This window comes from Gavia stellata, chromosome 1 (assembly GCF_030936135.1).
Source record: "Gavia stellata isolate bGavSte3 chromosome 1, bGavSte3.hap2, whole genome shotgun sequence".
Lineage (NCBI taxonomy): Eukaryota > Metazoa > Chordata > Aves > Gaviiformes > Gaviidae > Gavia > Gavia stellata.
This window is the reverse complement of record NC_082594.1, coordinates 124,811,469-124,825,326: the sequence shown is the minus strand read 5'-3', so window position 1 is coordinate 124,825,326 and position 13,858 is coordinate 124,811,469. Positions and strand designations below refer to the sequence as shown.

Genomic DNA, 13,858 nt, shown 5'->3' with positions numbered 1-13,858 from the left:
TCTCTAAATCGTGTTGTTGGAACTATAATTCCTCTCTTCTTTGAGCAAACTTATTACTAATCTTGGCAAGTATTTGACAATTTTTATACAAGCAGGGGAGTAAAATCCTCTGCTCACTACGACTGTATTCCGTATTTCAAGTCTACAAGTTGCCAGAAAATCCTATTGATTTCTACTCTGTTAAGATGCCTTATCTCAAAAACGTTATTTGGGTATCTTTCATTACTGACGTTCTTACAACGTTCAGGAATCTGCCTGATGACTGCAGCAGGACAAATAGGTGCAAGATGCTCCACTTACATAGCTCGAGATGTCAAAAATCTTTCTGTAAGTTGTCTTCAAACATGCGCTTGACTCAGGTAACACCTCTCTGTAATCGCATATTCACTATTTTGTAATCACACATATATACCTATTCCTTATGCTACCACTATATATGAAGGTCTAACACGCTTACTTGGTTTTAACTTGAACTAAGCCGTAACATTTTGATGTTAAGATAGCCTTAAGATTTTCCCTTAATAAAATACAGCTGGAGTCACAACTTTTGGCCTATATTCCTAGACAGACATGCAGAAATGATGTGATGCTACCTACAGTGAGCTGAAAGGTGTAGTTCAGGTCTGCAATAGCCCAAAATCAAATATTAGCAACATAATTTTCATTTTTTTGAGGTGGATCACCTATAGTCTACTGTATGTATATTTAATTTGCCTGGCAGAAAAGGACCTGGGGGTGTTGGTCAACAGTCAGCTAAAGATGAGCCAGCAGTGTGCCCAGGTGGCCACGAAAGCCAACAGCATCCTGGCCTGTATCAGAAAGAGTGTGGCCAGCAGGAGTAGGGAAGGGATTGTCCCCCTGTACTCGGCACTGGTGAGGCCGCACCTCGAATCCTGTGTTCAGTTTTGGGCCCCTCACTACAAGAAGGACATTGAGGTGCTGGTCCGTGTCCAGAGAAGGGCGACGAAGCTGGTGAGGGGTCTGGAGCACAAGTCTGATGAGGAGGCAGCTGAAGGAACTGGGGTTGTTCAGTCTGCAGAAGAGGCAGCTCAGGGGAGACCTTACCGCTTTCTACAGCTACCTGAAAGGAGGCTGTAGAGGGGTGGGTGTTGGTCTCTTCTCGTGTTGGTCTCTTCTCCCCAGTGACAAGTGATAGGACAAGAGGAAATGGCCTCAAGTTGCACCACGGGAGGTTTAGATTGGATATTAGAAAAAAATTCTTCACTGAAAGGGTTGTCAGGCATTGGAACAGGCTGCCCAGGGAGGTGGTGGAGTCACCATCCCTGGAGGTATTTAAAAGACTGTGGATGAGGCGCTTAGGGATGTGGTTTAGTGGTGGACTTAGCAGGGTTAGGTTAACGGTTGCACTTGATGATCTTAAAGGTCTTTTCCAACCTAAACGATTCTATGATTCTATGATTACTTCAGCTGAGTTTAAAAATCCATCCCACTGCAACCAGCACCTTTTGTACTACTATCTTGTGCTAATATAGCTGTGAATTCAGGTTCTCCGCTCTTTAAAAAACTTAAAGATAAGTGCAAGCACCGTACAAAAAAGCCTTATGTATTTACCACAAGAGGGAGCCTCCTTGCCTCAAAAAGCAGAGCTGGTTTCTTTGCTACTTCATTTCTGCAATGTATTTTTTGCGGGGTGCTTTATCCAAGATTATTAGGAACATGTATCTTTGTGTACATGGGACTGTAAAACACAGCACATTCAAATACATTGACAAGTGCAGAGAAGGATTAATTACTGATAATTTGTTTCACTTGTGAAACAGCTTAATGTCTATAGGCAAAAAAAGTCCTTTTCCCGTGGAGATTCTGCATATCGGCCTGCTCTAAACATGCAAAACAAATGGAAACACTGTGTAGGAAATTGGGAGCTTTCTAACAACGACTGGTGGAGGAATCTGCCTCTTTCACTCTCTGCTGGCTAAATACCAGCTGATGCCCCACAGTGTATGGTAAACGTGCCTTGTCACAGCGATAAACGTGAAAGCTGGATTACAGAATTGAAAAGAATAGGTAATTATCTTAAAAGGAGTCTACAAATGATGGATGGCTCTACATCGTTTGTACTCTACCTCTTGCCAACTCCCCCCCCCCCCCCCCCCCCAAAAAAAAACCCCAAACAAAAACTGGCCATAGATTTACTCAAAAGAAGTTACCTTACTCTCATATAGAGGCAAATAAATGCTTCTCCAAAGTTTTAGTTCGTTTTTGAGGAAACTTTTGCACAAAGTTCTCTTACTGAGAGACTTCCCGGGAACAGGTAGAACAACCATCTAGCATAAAAAGGAGAAATTCACAGCACAGCCGTAGAAGTCACAGGTGTGACTTGCAACAAAAAAGGAAAAAAATCTTCCTCAGGAGGTAATTTTGAGACCTGAGGGCACAGACTTACCAGTCACATGCTGCCTTCTTTGTGTTTCTAGACCACTGAAGTCAGCTTTACAGAAAGAAAACCTTACTGACCAAGATCTGGGCACTAGAATCGAAGGTAATGAATATGCAGAGTATAAAACATACAGGTGCTTATACAATACCTCAGGGATATCCATCATTCTCCTTAGTTTTTGATCTCTCCAGTTCCAATCCAGAATCATATATTTTGTGGAGTTCAAGCACAGGCCATCTAAAAAGGCAACATAAATTTTACTACCAAGATAATGTGACGTGTGCTTATCAAAATGATTTTTGGCTTTTACATCTTTTGCTGTCTGTTTCCAAGGAAACTAATCTTTGAACACTTAAATACTGCATTTGCTGGTCGGAAAACTAATGCACTGACACTGCAAACTCCCTTAACCACATAATCCCATGCCTTTTTGGAAGATAAACACAAAAGCAGGACAACTACTGTTGCCAGGCTTGTCAAGAGCTAACATCCTGCCAGAAAATAATTCCTCAAGCTTCCTCTTGATGAAACCGCAGGAGTTGAATTTCCAGAGCTGATGAGGAGCTGGGAAGTTACAAGGACCCTAGCCTGAAAACTCCTGTTAATGGGAACTGACAATGTTTAGCAATTTACAGGACTGGGTGCTATGTGAATGTGAGTCAGGTCAGCGGTGCTGCTGAAGAATTCATTTATCCTCCAAATAAATAGCGGTGAGAGAAGAAAAAGGTCCTTTCTGAATGGGCCCTCCAGCTGTTCCCCTGTTTTACCCTGGTCTTCTACATGACACCTGCAATTTTTTGTATCAGTTTTGACTCCTCTCCCTTCTCTAGTGACCTGGTAGTGCAACACTGAGGTGTCAAAAAAGGACTAGACCTTAGGATAAGATGATACCCCTTGTGTCCCTGCCGTAGGCTGCCTCCACCTAACATGGCAATGTGCTGACATGCTGAGCAGTGACGATTTAATGTTGGTGGAGAGCGCAGGAAGCAACATAATTATGCCACTCCTGTACTCTTTTGGAAGGAGCGGTAGAATCCCAAATCCACATCCAGTCCCTGACCAAGAAACCACAGTCAGAGCAAGGCAGTGTTTAGAAAGAGGAACAGAAAGAATCACCTTAGCATCTTGTCATTTTGTTGTTTGTTTTCCTTTGTGTACATAAGGTCTAGTGAATAAGTAAAACTACTCAAAATTTGGGTAGAGGAAAGGAAATTTGTATAGAATAATTAATTTCATTACAGGCAAATCAGAAATAAAATCAAATCAGCAAGCAGATCTCTCGTCCACCCCTCATAAAAGTTTACACTGAGCTCAGAGTGACATATGATACAATGACTTCTGCCATTATTTCCTCTTGATTTACTTGCAGTATTTAGTTTCCTGGAGCTTTAAATCTTACACCATGGTTTTGCAATCCCTTTCAAGTCAGCATAAATCAGTATTCCTGCCAAAAGGGGAAGTCCCCCCCCATCTCTGCCTGCTCATTACCTGATTCTGTGTGCACACTGGTTTTGTTTTAATTGGGATCAGTTCTAGTTGGGATCAGTTCACTGAGCTGCCAAACAGACTCTTGGGCTAGCACAAGAAGCGGGAAGGGGGAATAAGTGGGCACTGACTGGGGCAGCGGGGAAGTATTACTCTGCCTTTCTCTGGTAATACTGATTTATGCCAGCTGACAGTGATCATAAAATCAACTACTAGAATCTTGACCTCATTTTGACTGACATAGTATATAAGTGGAGAAACAGAACTGTACAGTTTAGCACCCAAATCCAGAGATTCATGTCAACCTAAGCGCTTCAAAAACAACTGAAGTCTCACTTCTCCTGAGACCAAGTATAAGATACGTACGGAGAAAACCCTCCTTGTTCTCCTACCTTGCTCCACTAGCGCTTTTACTCTCCCAGGAGTTCCGACCCCGATGTGGAACACGCCTTTCTCCAACATATTCACCTGTTCTTTTATCTAATTTGAAAAGAGAAAGACAAACCACAGTAAAACCATGATTGTTCTAAAATTTCTTCTCAAAGAGCTGGAAATAAATTCAAGATCTCCTAGTATCTCTTTCTAGAATGCTACTCATCTTTCAAACTGTCAAACTGATATATCTGGGAGAAAGTTGAAGAAATGTAACAGCCAGCTGGGCATCACACTTCTGTAGAAGTTCAGTCATTTTCAGCTTTGAAAATCTGCTATTGCACCAACTATTTTTGGAGGTGATAACAGTATGCTCCCTTCAGCATTTAAACAAATTCTCTGGAAATATCTGGAAAACTGACAAAGTTGAATTAGCTCTAAACTCCTTCGAGATGAAGACACAGGAAAAGGGTGAAATAAAGCAAGCGGCATTTTTGTGTTTGACAGTATTTATATCAAAGGCCAAATGTCCACTCATTACTTCCAACATCCCCATAATTTGTGCTCTCCAACAGGTATGGATATTGGGTATCCAGGCATCCAACTGGCAGAATGCAAATGTGGGTGCTGGTACAGTTTGCTTCTACAAACTTATGTGTGTCAGCCGTCTATTTAAACAAGCAAATGCCATTTGAATGAGCATCTCACAGGAATGTGGAACATCTTCAAAACAGGATGTGCGTAAGCAACTACATTCTGCATAGGATTGCACCAGAGCTCTAGGAGATGGTGTTTGGCTAGATTCTTCAAACTGCAACAATGGGTTACCAAAGGAAGCATTACCTAAAGAAAGGAACATTGTACGAACACTACATGAAAGGCACTATTGCTAAAGGCTTTAAAAAGAAAATAATATGACACTAGTTAGTTGTTTAGTTGTTCTATTAAAATTCCCTTGCAGCTCTCTTACCTTTATGTGCTTTGCAAACAACTTGAGAACTCTGCAGTCTCCTTTAAATGCTGTCATTGACCTAGCAATACAAAAATCGAAAAAGGAAATGCAAGCATCAGGGCTGGGATTAAGACCACACAGGAGGAAGGCGAAACTAACTGGCATTTCTCAATATGCTTGAGACATACAGTCCCTCAGTGACCCCTGCTTGTATTCTGAACACTATGTACATTCTTGTTTGCTACTTGATCAACAGTGATCAACAACTGGACAAACACAATAGCAGATATCAGTAGGGGGCAATATTGGTTAGATAGCTTTTCAGATAATATTTAATAATTACGGCCTGTGTTTTCATAGCTAACTTAGTTCAAAACTGACTAATCACCAAATTCTAATTCAAAAATATCTCAGTTACTGAGATACCAGCATGAATGAACGTGCATGCGCGTGCACAAAAGGGAAGATCTGTGTATGGACCAATCGACATTTTACAGAGTCTTCCTGCAGCGTGGCTGTTGGGAAAACCTAGGCTGCCACAGTCTTTACTGCAGAGATTGTTCAAATTCCAGTCAACCAAAACTCATTTGTCGGAAAACCGGGCTCATTTTTCTGATGCTCCATTTCGGCACACAGTAATAACTCTATGTTCTGTACTAATCAAGCAGGAGACAACATATTCAGTATTTACTGAGTGTCACTTACGACAGCTTTCTCTGCGTGTTTTTTTGCAGTGCACCAAATTTTCTCTTGCGCAAAGCTAAAGGTTTATATACAAGTATACATATAAACCACCTAAGTCTCAGATGGGAGTATCTGCCTGCGGGGGGTAAGCAGTACAGGCACATCTGCCATATCTATGCTTATATCTGTGGCGTGGAGTCAAACTGCCCAACTCTCCATCTCATGTTGTACTGACAGATAATGACAGGAAATGGAGTCAAGACACAAAAGACAACCATGAAATTTGTGAGGTATACATTAATTCATCAAAGTCATCAAGACTTCTGGAATGAGAAGGGGGAGGATAGAGGAGAGGGGAAAAAAGAGGACAGGGAACATCAAAAATCGTCATCTCTGCACAGCAGTTCTGCCAGCCTGAGCCAGCTGAGAACACGGACACAGACCTGGAGGCACTCAGGCCAGATGCGCGTGTTGGCACTTGAGGCCCTGGAACGCCACGTCCTCGTTGCCTTTGGTGCAAAGGCACAATTTCTAGTGGTGGATCATGATGCTTTATGGGTTTACTCTGTTCCCAAGTATAACATGTTGCATGTTTCCCCCAGATTGGTTACACTTTATTTTTGGTTTTTAACAAATATAGCACTTCCATGCAACTGAAGTACTAAATGTTACTTCAGTCTAAAACCAAACACCACACTCCCACAGTTTAAAGAAGTAAGGGATATTGCATCAGTTTGAGTCAGTGAATTCGTTGGCTAGCAGAGGACAGTGTCCCAGTTTTGCCTTTACGTCTGTGGTTCCAAGACAAAACCTCTGACTGACTGCCAACCTCAACATAACATTTGCTATCGACATACTTGATGAGTTCCAAGGAACGAAGGGCAGAACTGCAGATAACCAGCATCACCACCGACTTCTTCTCGTTGTGGTTTTTACGGAGTTTTGCCCATTTAGGACAGACTGCAATGAAAAAGCCCGTGTACACACACAGAGAAAGTACTACATGCCACAATTTTAAATTACAAGAGTACATGATGAATGGTAGCCAGCAGCAAGAACACACATGCTGACTTCTATGAGGTCTGGATGTCTGGCAACACTTTTACATTTAGTCATGGCTGAGAAATTGGAAAATAAAATGCCCAAAATAAATAAAATACAGAAATATCACATAACTGAACAAATTAGATAAGCATTAAAAAATCAACAGTTTGTAAGGTGACAAGCCCATTGTCTTCATTTGCCATGTATGGTAATTTATATCAGAGAAAACCAATTGAAAAGATACATTTACCAGACCAGAAGTTCTATATAAATATATATAAGAGAATAAAAATTCTCTTGGTTCACGCCAGCGGACAGCTGCAGGATATGCAGTACATACACCTACTTATGAAGCCACAATAAATTACTGACAAGTAATCCCTAGCAATTAAAAAAAAGCCTAAAACATTTTGAAACAAACAAAAAAAAAGATAGAGTAAAAAAGAGCCAGAAAAACAAGACCTGTCATGAAAAAAGAAAAACCCTTAAAGTTATTGATATTTCATAATTAAAAATATTCGGAGGTGTGGATAAAAACTTCAATAATATTGCATTAACAATGTCTTTCATAAAACTTTCATCTCATCCAACATTTTAACTCACTTTCCTTCAGGTATGAAGAAAAACTGTGGGTGAGATCATTGGCTGGCAAAAAACAGGAATCTGAAAACGTAAAAGGAAAAAATATTTTTGTTGATGTATTTTTAACAGCAAAAGGAGCATATATGTTTGCAGCATAACCACTAGTTATATTGATGAAATCACAAGTGTATTAAAATCCATCATCAATAAATTACCATTTGTGAAACAAAGATTAATGTACACAAGAAGCTTTATATTGGATAAATCAATGAAGGTAACATCTCTCAACTCAACTGCAATTCCTTTCTTTTCTCCCACCATGAAAAACCCTGAATAGAGGGTTGCACAGGTGTGATCACATAATTTAAAAAAAGTTTTCATATGTCTTTGGCACAATCAATCAAAGGTCTTAGCCAAAAGCCTTACCGTCAGCCTGCTAGAATATTCTTCTCATCTACCTACGATGGAATACGTTTGTAGATCACCCAAACAATTCATACTGTGTAAATGCAAGAACCTACCAATAATCTACCTGTCAGTAAGTTTGTTCCTTTTTCTGGCCTTTCATATTGTGGTAATCTACCGAACTATATCAACCCTAATGGTAACACCTACCCTGCATTTCAATGCCTTCCTCTTCCTTCATTTCCCACTGACTGCCCATCTTTTACCTGGTCACTATGTTAACTAATAAGTCTTAAAAGCCCTCTGTGGCAGACATGCCGTTTAAGCTTCATACAGAGGCAATGAAGAAAGACAAGGTCCTAACAGGTTCTTTGGAAGGCCTTTCCTTTCTCCAGTGCCTATATAGAAAGTCTAAGTTCTTAAAATGGTGATTAAAATTAGATGATCTGAAAACTTGCCATCATTAAGGGTCCTTTGCCTGATGGAACAATACCCTCCTGCAGAGCATTAACAACTCCGTCTTCAGGGACCCACCTATTTGCCGTCATTCTGCATGAAGCACAGCACCTCAAGGTGCCTGTCTATGGAATGAGATGTTTGGTGATGTATTTTAGCTAAATTAATGAGGTTTCCTTACCGACATTATTCATGTTCAGATGGATGGCACATTGTGCTAATGCTGGCAGCGTCAATCCATTATTTCCCTTGGAACAGTCAGCGTGACAAACTTGGTTTGTAGCTGATGCCTGGCTGAAGTCCTGCCTCTGTAGTTTCTTGAGCATAACCACTCTCCATCACTGTATCTTCCATTTAATGGGTGTTGTCTTGCTAAAAACTTCTATTTTGCACTGTTCTCTTTTATTAAATCCAGAGATTGACATTATTGAGCTCCAAAGAGAACGAATGTGTACAACTGAAGGATCAGCAGCTGGCTGACTTTTAAAATCATGTTTAAAAGATGCACTTGACACTAGAAGGGCAGTGGCTGCCCTTCCATAAGCATTTGGTGGTAACAGGAGAGCTCTTCACACCCAGCATGGTCCTTTCCTCCCAGTGGCAAAATATCTTTGCTGTTGTTTTGCTCTTCTGAATACATTAAGTCTCATTAATGACTGAACAATTCAAAAGACCATTTCTAAAGGACACAAGCTTCAATCACCGACTTTTCACCAGCACTCCAGCAACACTGGAGTATTAACAACAATTTTAAATGAAAATTTCAGAAAGGGAGGAAAAAACACATAGCTCCAGACTGCAGCAAAAGACCATGCTGACTACAAACCTGACCTTCTGCACCGTGTCAGTTAACAAGAACACACAACTCCAAGTAGTTGCTTGTTATTTGCTCAGTGCTTTGACACGGATGACTTGACAGCGGTAGAAGTTCGTAAACTCCTTGGCACTCTAAGCCTGCAACTCCCAGCACAAAAAGAAAGAAAAAATATCTCCATCCAACCCAAGAGCCTATCCATATGGAAATGGCTCACTTCACTAGCCCAAAGGGTTCTTTTAACAAGAAAGAAACGAAAGCAATTTATTATTTGCTAAAACCCCTAAAGGTCTAAAAATATTTAACACAAGCTTTTCAAAGCAATCTATGTGGGACTTCTCCAGGTTTTCTCGATTCAACAAGAAAGCTCAACCTGCCCCATAGAAATAAAGAAGGGTCAACCTAGAATCATGGATATTAAGGAGGAGCATATTTATCTAGAAAGACAGGCTTAAACATTAAAAGAGAGAAACCGCTGCTGGGCTAGAAGGCTCCTATTTGGGCACAGGTCACTAGGAGTTCAAGAAGTATCAAAGGTGTATACAGGTTAGTTACCAGGTCGTTTGCTCTCCGTGAGCACTACCGACAAATAATGGACAATACCTATAAAATGACAGTGCCTCTTCACCTGCAGTGTAAGACGCACAGAAGTTCAATGTTGTCTTCACCTCTAATGCAACCGCCAACTGACAGAAGCTAACCCTGCTCTGTCCTGCTTTGCCTTTTCTATCCTTGGCTTTTAACTGGAGACAGCATACTGGAAACCAAGAGGGTCCTCGTTATGGTTAAAACTTGGTCACTTTACATTTGGACCAAAACTACCATCTCATTTCATGCCACTCCCTGAAAAACCATTGTGTTCAACATCTCATAACCACATCAGAATGATGTCTCATTATTTCTTTGTCTACTCCTGTCAGCCCTCCTACTATGCATCTGGATCGACTCAGATAATCCCAGAAACAAAATACATTTTCACTCTCGCTGTCAGCATCTTGGAAGCTATTATCAGGAATCATATAATTTCTATTAGAAAAGTGAGGTCCTGAAATTAATACTTTACAATGAAAGGACACACTTAAAACAATGTTTCTTTTCATTTCCGTAACCCCAAGAAACCTCACATTTATTCCAAAGAAACTAAAATCTCTACTTAAACAGCAAATTAATGTACAGTATAAGAAAGTATTTCCATAAAAAAGTACAACCCAAGATCTGTCTCAAAAATTCTCTTTCTTCTGCAGAAAAAGAACTTAACAGTGTCATGAAAGAACATTATTTATCTATTAAATATAGGATAAGTTACCTGACAGCTTTAATTCCTCTATTTCAATCACTGAACGGTTTTCACCAAAATGTTGACTAAGCAGATTTTGTAGATCTGCAGGGACGCCAGGTTTTGGAGCAGATTTTTCCAGAATATCAGAAATTTTCTTCTAAAAAACCAAGCAAAATGGGTAAGTATGGCATTTCTATAATTTCTGCTCTTTGTCTGGCTAAGAACACTGGAAATAAATGTTCCTCCATAACTTTATACAGTTATACTGGCTTAATTACAGCTTAATTAGAAAAACACCTTACAATGGGACAAGATTCCCATTGTCTTTAACAGGAACACAGACTTCAGATGCAAGTTCAGATACTTTGATGATATCGTCTGTGAGCCTGAAGACAAAAAACTCTTGTGCACTCACCTGAAATGCTGCTGTAACAAAAACATAACTGAAAGCTGGTTTTGTGAGTTTTGCTGTTGTTACACTTAAGTATCAGTTTGAAAATTCAGGGTTTTTTCCATTATTTGTTTTAGTTTATCATTCTTAAAGCATAACAACAGGAATCAAGTGATTATGTAAGTCTTGGTTATATTTTCCTTAAAACAGGGTAACTATCTGTCTATTTGGCAAGGAAAGATGGTTAGCTATATTCACAGAATACCATGAAAGTGTGAAGAAAATGAGTTAAAAGCTCACAAAACCAGAAGTCAAGCAGAAAGAGTTCAGCAGCTGCTTTGTTCTTCCAAAATGTAGAATTCTTTAAACCAAACTAATAATTTTTAGAGCCTGGACGTGAGTTCATAATGATTGTGTTTTACACCTTAGGAACGTTAGCAAACAACAGGTCTGAATTTTCACTTAAGTGAAAGTGATGCTGTATTTTTTCCCATAGTTAAATGGTTCATCGGGGTAGAATAGCCCAGGGTTCCCGCTATCGGAATGATCTACCAGCATTTAAGAAAACAGCAGATTTTCAAGGATAGAGGTAGAATGTGAAGCCTCTCTTGTTCTCACTGAGAAGTGATTCATTTGTGAAAGGCCAGCTCAAGGTTTCTCAGCTGCGTAAGCTAAACTGAACTTGCCGTCACGAGGACGCATGGCAGCATAAGCCTAGAAGTAAAAAGGAGCAGGAGAGTGTGGTTAGGATGGAGCATAAGGGTACATATCTGCAAGGGAAAGTGAGATTTCGAGAGAGATGAGGTGCAGATCTGTGCAGTGCTGCAGAAGGAATCTGCAGCGTTCCTTCCCAACTTTCACCCTCGTTTGGCACTGTTGTATTTTTCTGCCATGCAACAACTGTCATCCCAAAGAACGACCAGAGGCCATGTGCAGCACACACAGCCTTTGAGTGAAGCCCACAACCGAACCTCTTCCGTGTTCTTCCTATCAGCCACAAATGCTCTTCTCCAGCCCTACAGCCTGCCTCTTCAGTGATGCGCATTTGGGAACTTGTGAATTAGCAGACAGCAAGACAGAACTATCAGGCTCATTTTACTCGGTAATTCAGCGTAAGGCGCCATTCCACAGGACCATTACGTCATTCATCGGGCCACTTGGTTCCTTTGGGAAAATTATGGCACTCTGGAGGCGAGAAGCCTGATACTAACGAGAAATTCCGTAAGAGCAAGGACACCTGAGCAAACTCTCTTCATTCAAGGAGAGCTGCGGGGAAACGTTCCTCAAGCAGGAAGTTTTATTATTTTGCTTCCAATTCATTCCAGATGCTTAAAAGCAAAGGGTTTTTTTCCCCCCTTTTCCTTATTTTTGGAAAAAGCACTTCGTTTGGAACCCATAGATCAACCTGATGAATATTTCCTGATGGATTTTTTGACAGGCTGTGTATGTCAACTTAGTGGCCTAGCCCCAGTGAAACCAAAAGTGTAACTAAGTGCCTATTGTTTGCCTGAAAACAGGGTCTTTTTGTTAGGTCTGGCTCACCAATCTCTGTCATGGGATGCTTTCGCTCTGGCAGCAGTGGAACAAGTACCGCGGTCACTTCTGCCAGAGCCGCATTTAAAGCTAAATCCCACTCTTCCCTCTTCCCATTCCCTAGATGATTAAGAGGCCTGACATAATATAAAAAGGCCACCTCTCAGCCTTATGAGGGAGCCAACTATTTACAGTCTGTCCTGAAAGACAATTAACTTGCCTGGTGCCATATAATTTCTATCTGGACTGCAGAGTGTGTTTGTTGTTGAGGTGAGGATGGAGCATGGCCAGAGGGCCAATACAGAGTATTTATTTCTATACTTATGCTATGAGGAGAGGAGCGAACAAGGACAACTCTTGGTTCAAAAGATGTTAACAGCAGCTGGAGCCTGACCACACCGCTGAAATGGGGCAGATTCTGCAACAACTGAAAATCCACCTTACTTTGATGCAGGTACATTTTCCCGGTGTGCAACACTTGCAAGTGAGATGTAGACATATACAACCCTTGAGCGGAGCATAGACACAATGCCACAGTTCAGGCTGGGAATGGGTATTTTGAGTGGAGTCAAAAAAGTAGGAATTTCTATTCTTCTCTAGAAGAGGCTGCAACATTACGACCATATTACTTCTCATCGTCACAGGGTTGTCCCAGTTCTGAATCTTGTAATAGCACATGCACCCACTGCCCAGTTCCCAAACACACTCTAGGACATTCATACCTTCTTTCTCCTCTTTGCCTTTACAGTGCTCTCTTGTTTTTCTTCAGGCTGACTTAGAAAACACTCTGTAGGCTGCAAAGCACATATTAAAAAAAAAAGTAAGAAGAAAAGATTGAACATCAGATATCTGATCATCTGGGGGAAAAAAAGTGACCAAAGAGAGGTGAGAGGGGATACATAAAGTATGATGCTGGGTTAGGGAAAAACAAACAAAACCAAGCTTCCCCACCTGTAGAAGGGATCAAATTCTTATAGTTACATATATCTGGAGTAATTTTGGAATTGATATCTATGTTGTTGTAACCAAGAGGGGAATAAAAGAACAGAAAATGGAAACATACAGGTTGTAGTCAAAATTCCATAAAATGGTGAAAAACAGGTTTTGATACATTTAAAAAAAAAATCAAGAGGAAAACATGAACAAAACTTTTCACAAACTTTATATTTTTAATCTCCATTATTGTGTGTGATTGTTTATCCAAACTTTGCCAACAGTGCTCTAAAATAACTGGGTGTAAAGTGAGCATCCAGACGGTGAAAGATACCGCGGAACTGGACAAGAATAATTGGAAACAATCATGCTCTGAATTTCCTTTTACATTTGTAATGCAAAATTTAGGAAAACATGTTTCGAATTTGTTCTGCCCCATTCTTGCTTTGTCTCCTCGTAGCAGGCAGGGTCAAATAACACACAAGAAAAATACATGGTGCATTTCAGAATAATCTTCATCCAACACG

General features: G+C 40.5%; 1 protein-coding gene across 3 annotated transcripts in view; it reads right to left on the bottom strand.

Annotated features, from left to right (window-relative positions):
* CMSS1 (cms1 ribosomal small subunit homolog) overlaps positions 1-13,858 on the bottom strand; it is a 176,725-nt gene that overhangs the window by 2,284 nt on the left and 160,583 nt on the right. For 2 of the 3 annotated variants that reach the window (XM_059818060.1, XM_059818055.1), the window contains 7 exons: positions 13,121-13,192; positions 10,502-10,631; positions 7,542-7,601; positions 6,752-6,854; positions 5,229-5,289; positions 4,279-4,366; positions 2,550-2,638 (listed from right to left, as the gene is read on the bottom strand). In XM_059818060.1, the coding sequence (XP_059674043.1) occupies positions 2,550-2,638; positions 4,279-4,366; positions 5,229-5,289; positions 6,752-6,854; positions 7,542-7,601; positions 10,502-10,631; positions 13,121-13,192 (603 nt within the window). Of the gene's footprint in view, positions 1-2,171; positions 2,289-2,549; positions 2,639-4,278; positions 4,367-5,228; positions 5,290-6,751; positions 6,855-7,541; positions 7,602-10,501; positions 10,632-13,120; positions 13,193-13,858 lie in introns of all 3 variants that reach the window. The other variant, XM_059818046.1, reaches the window with a different exon arrangement.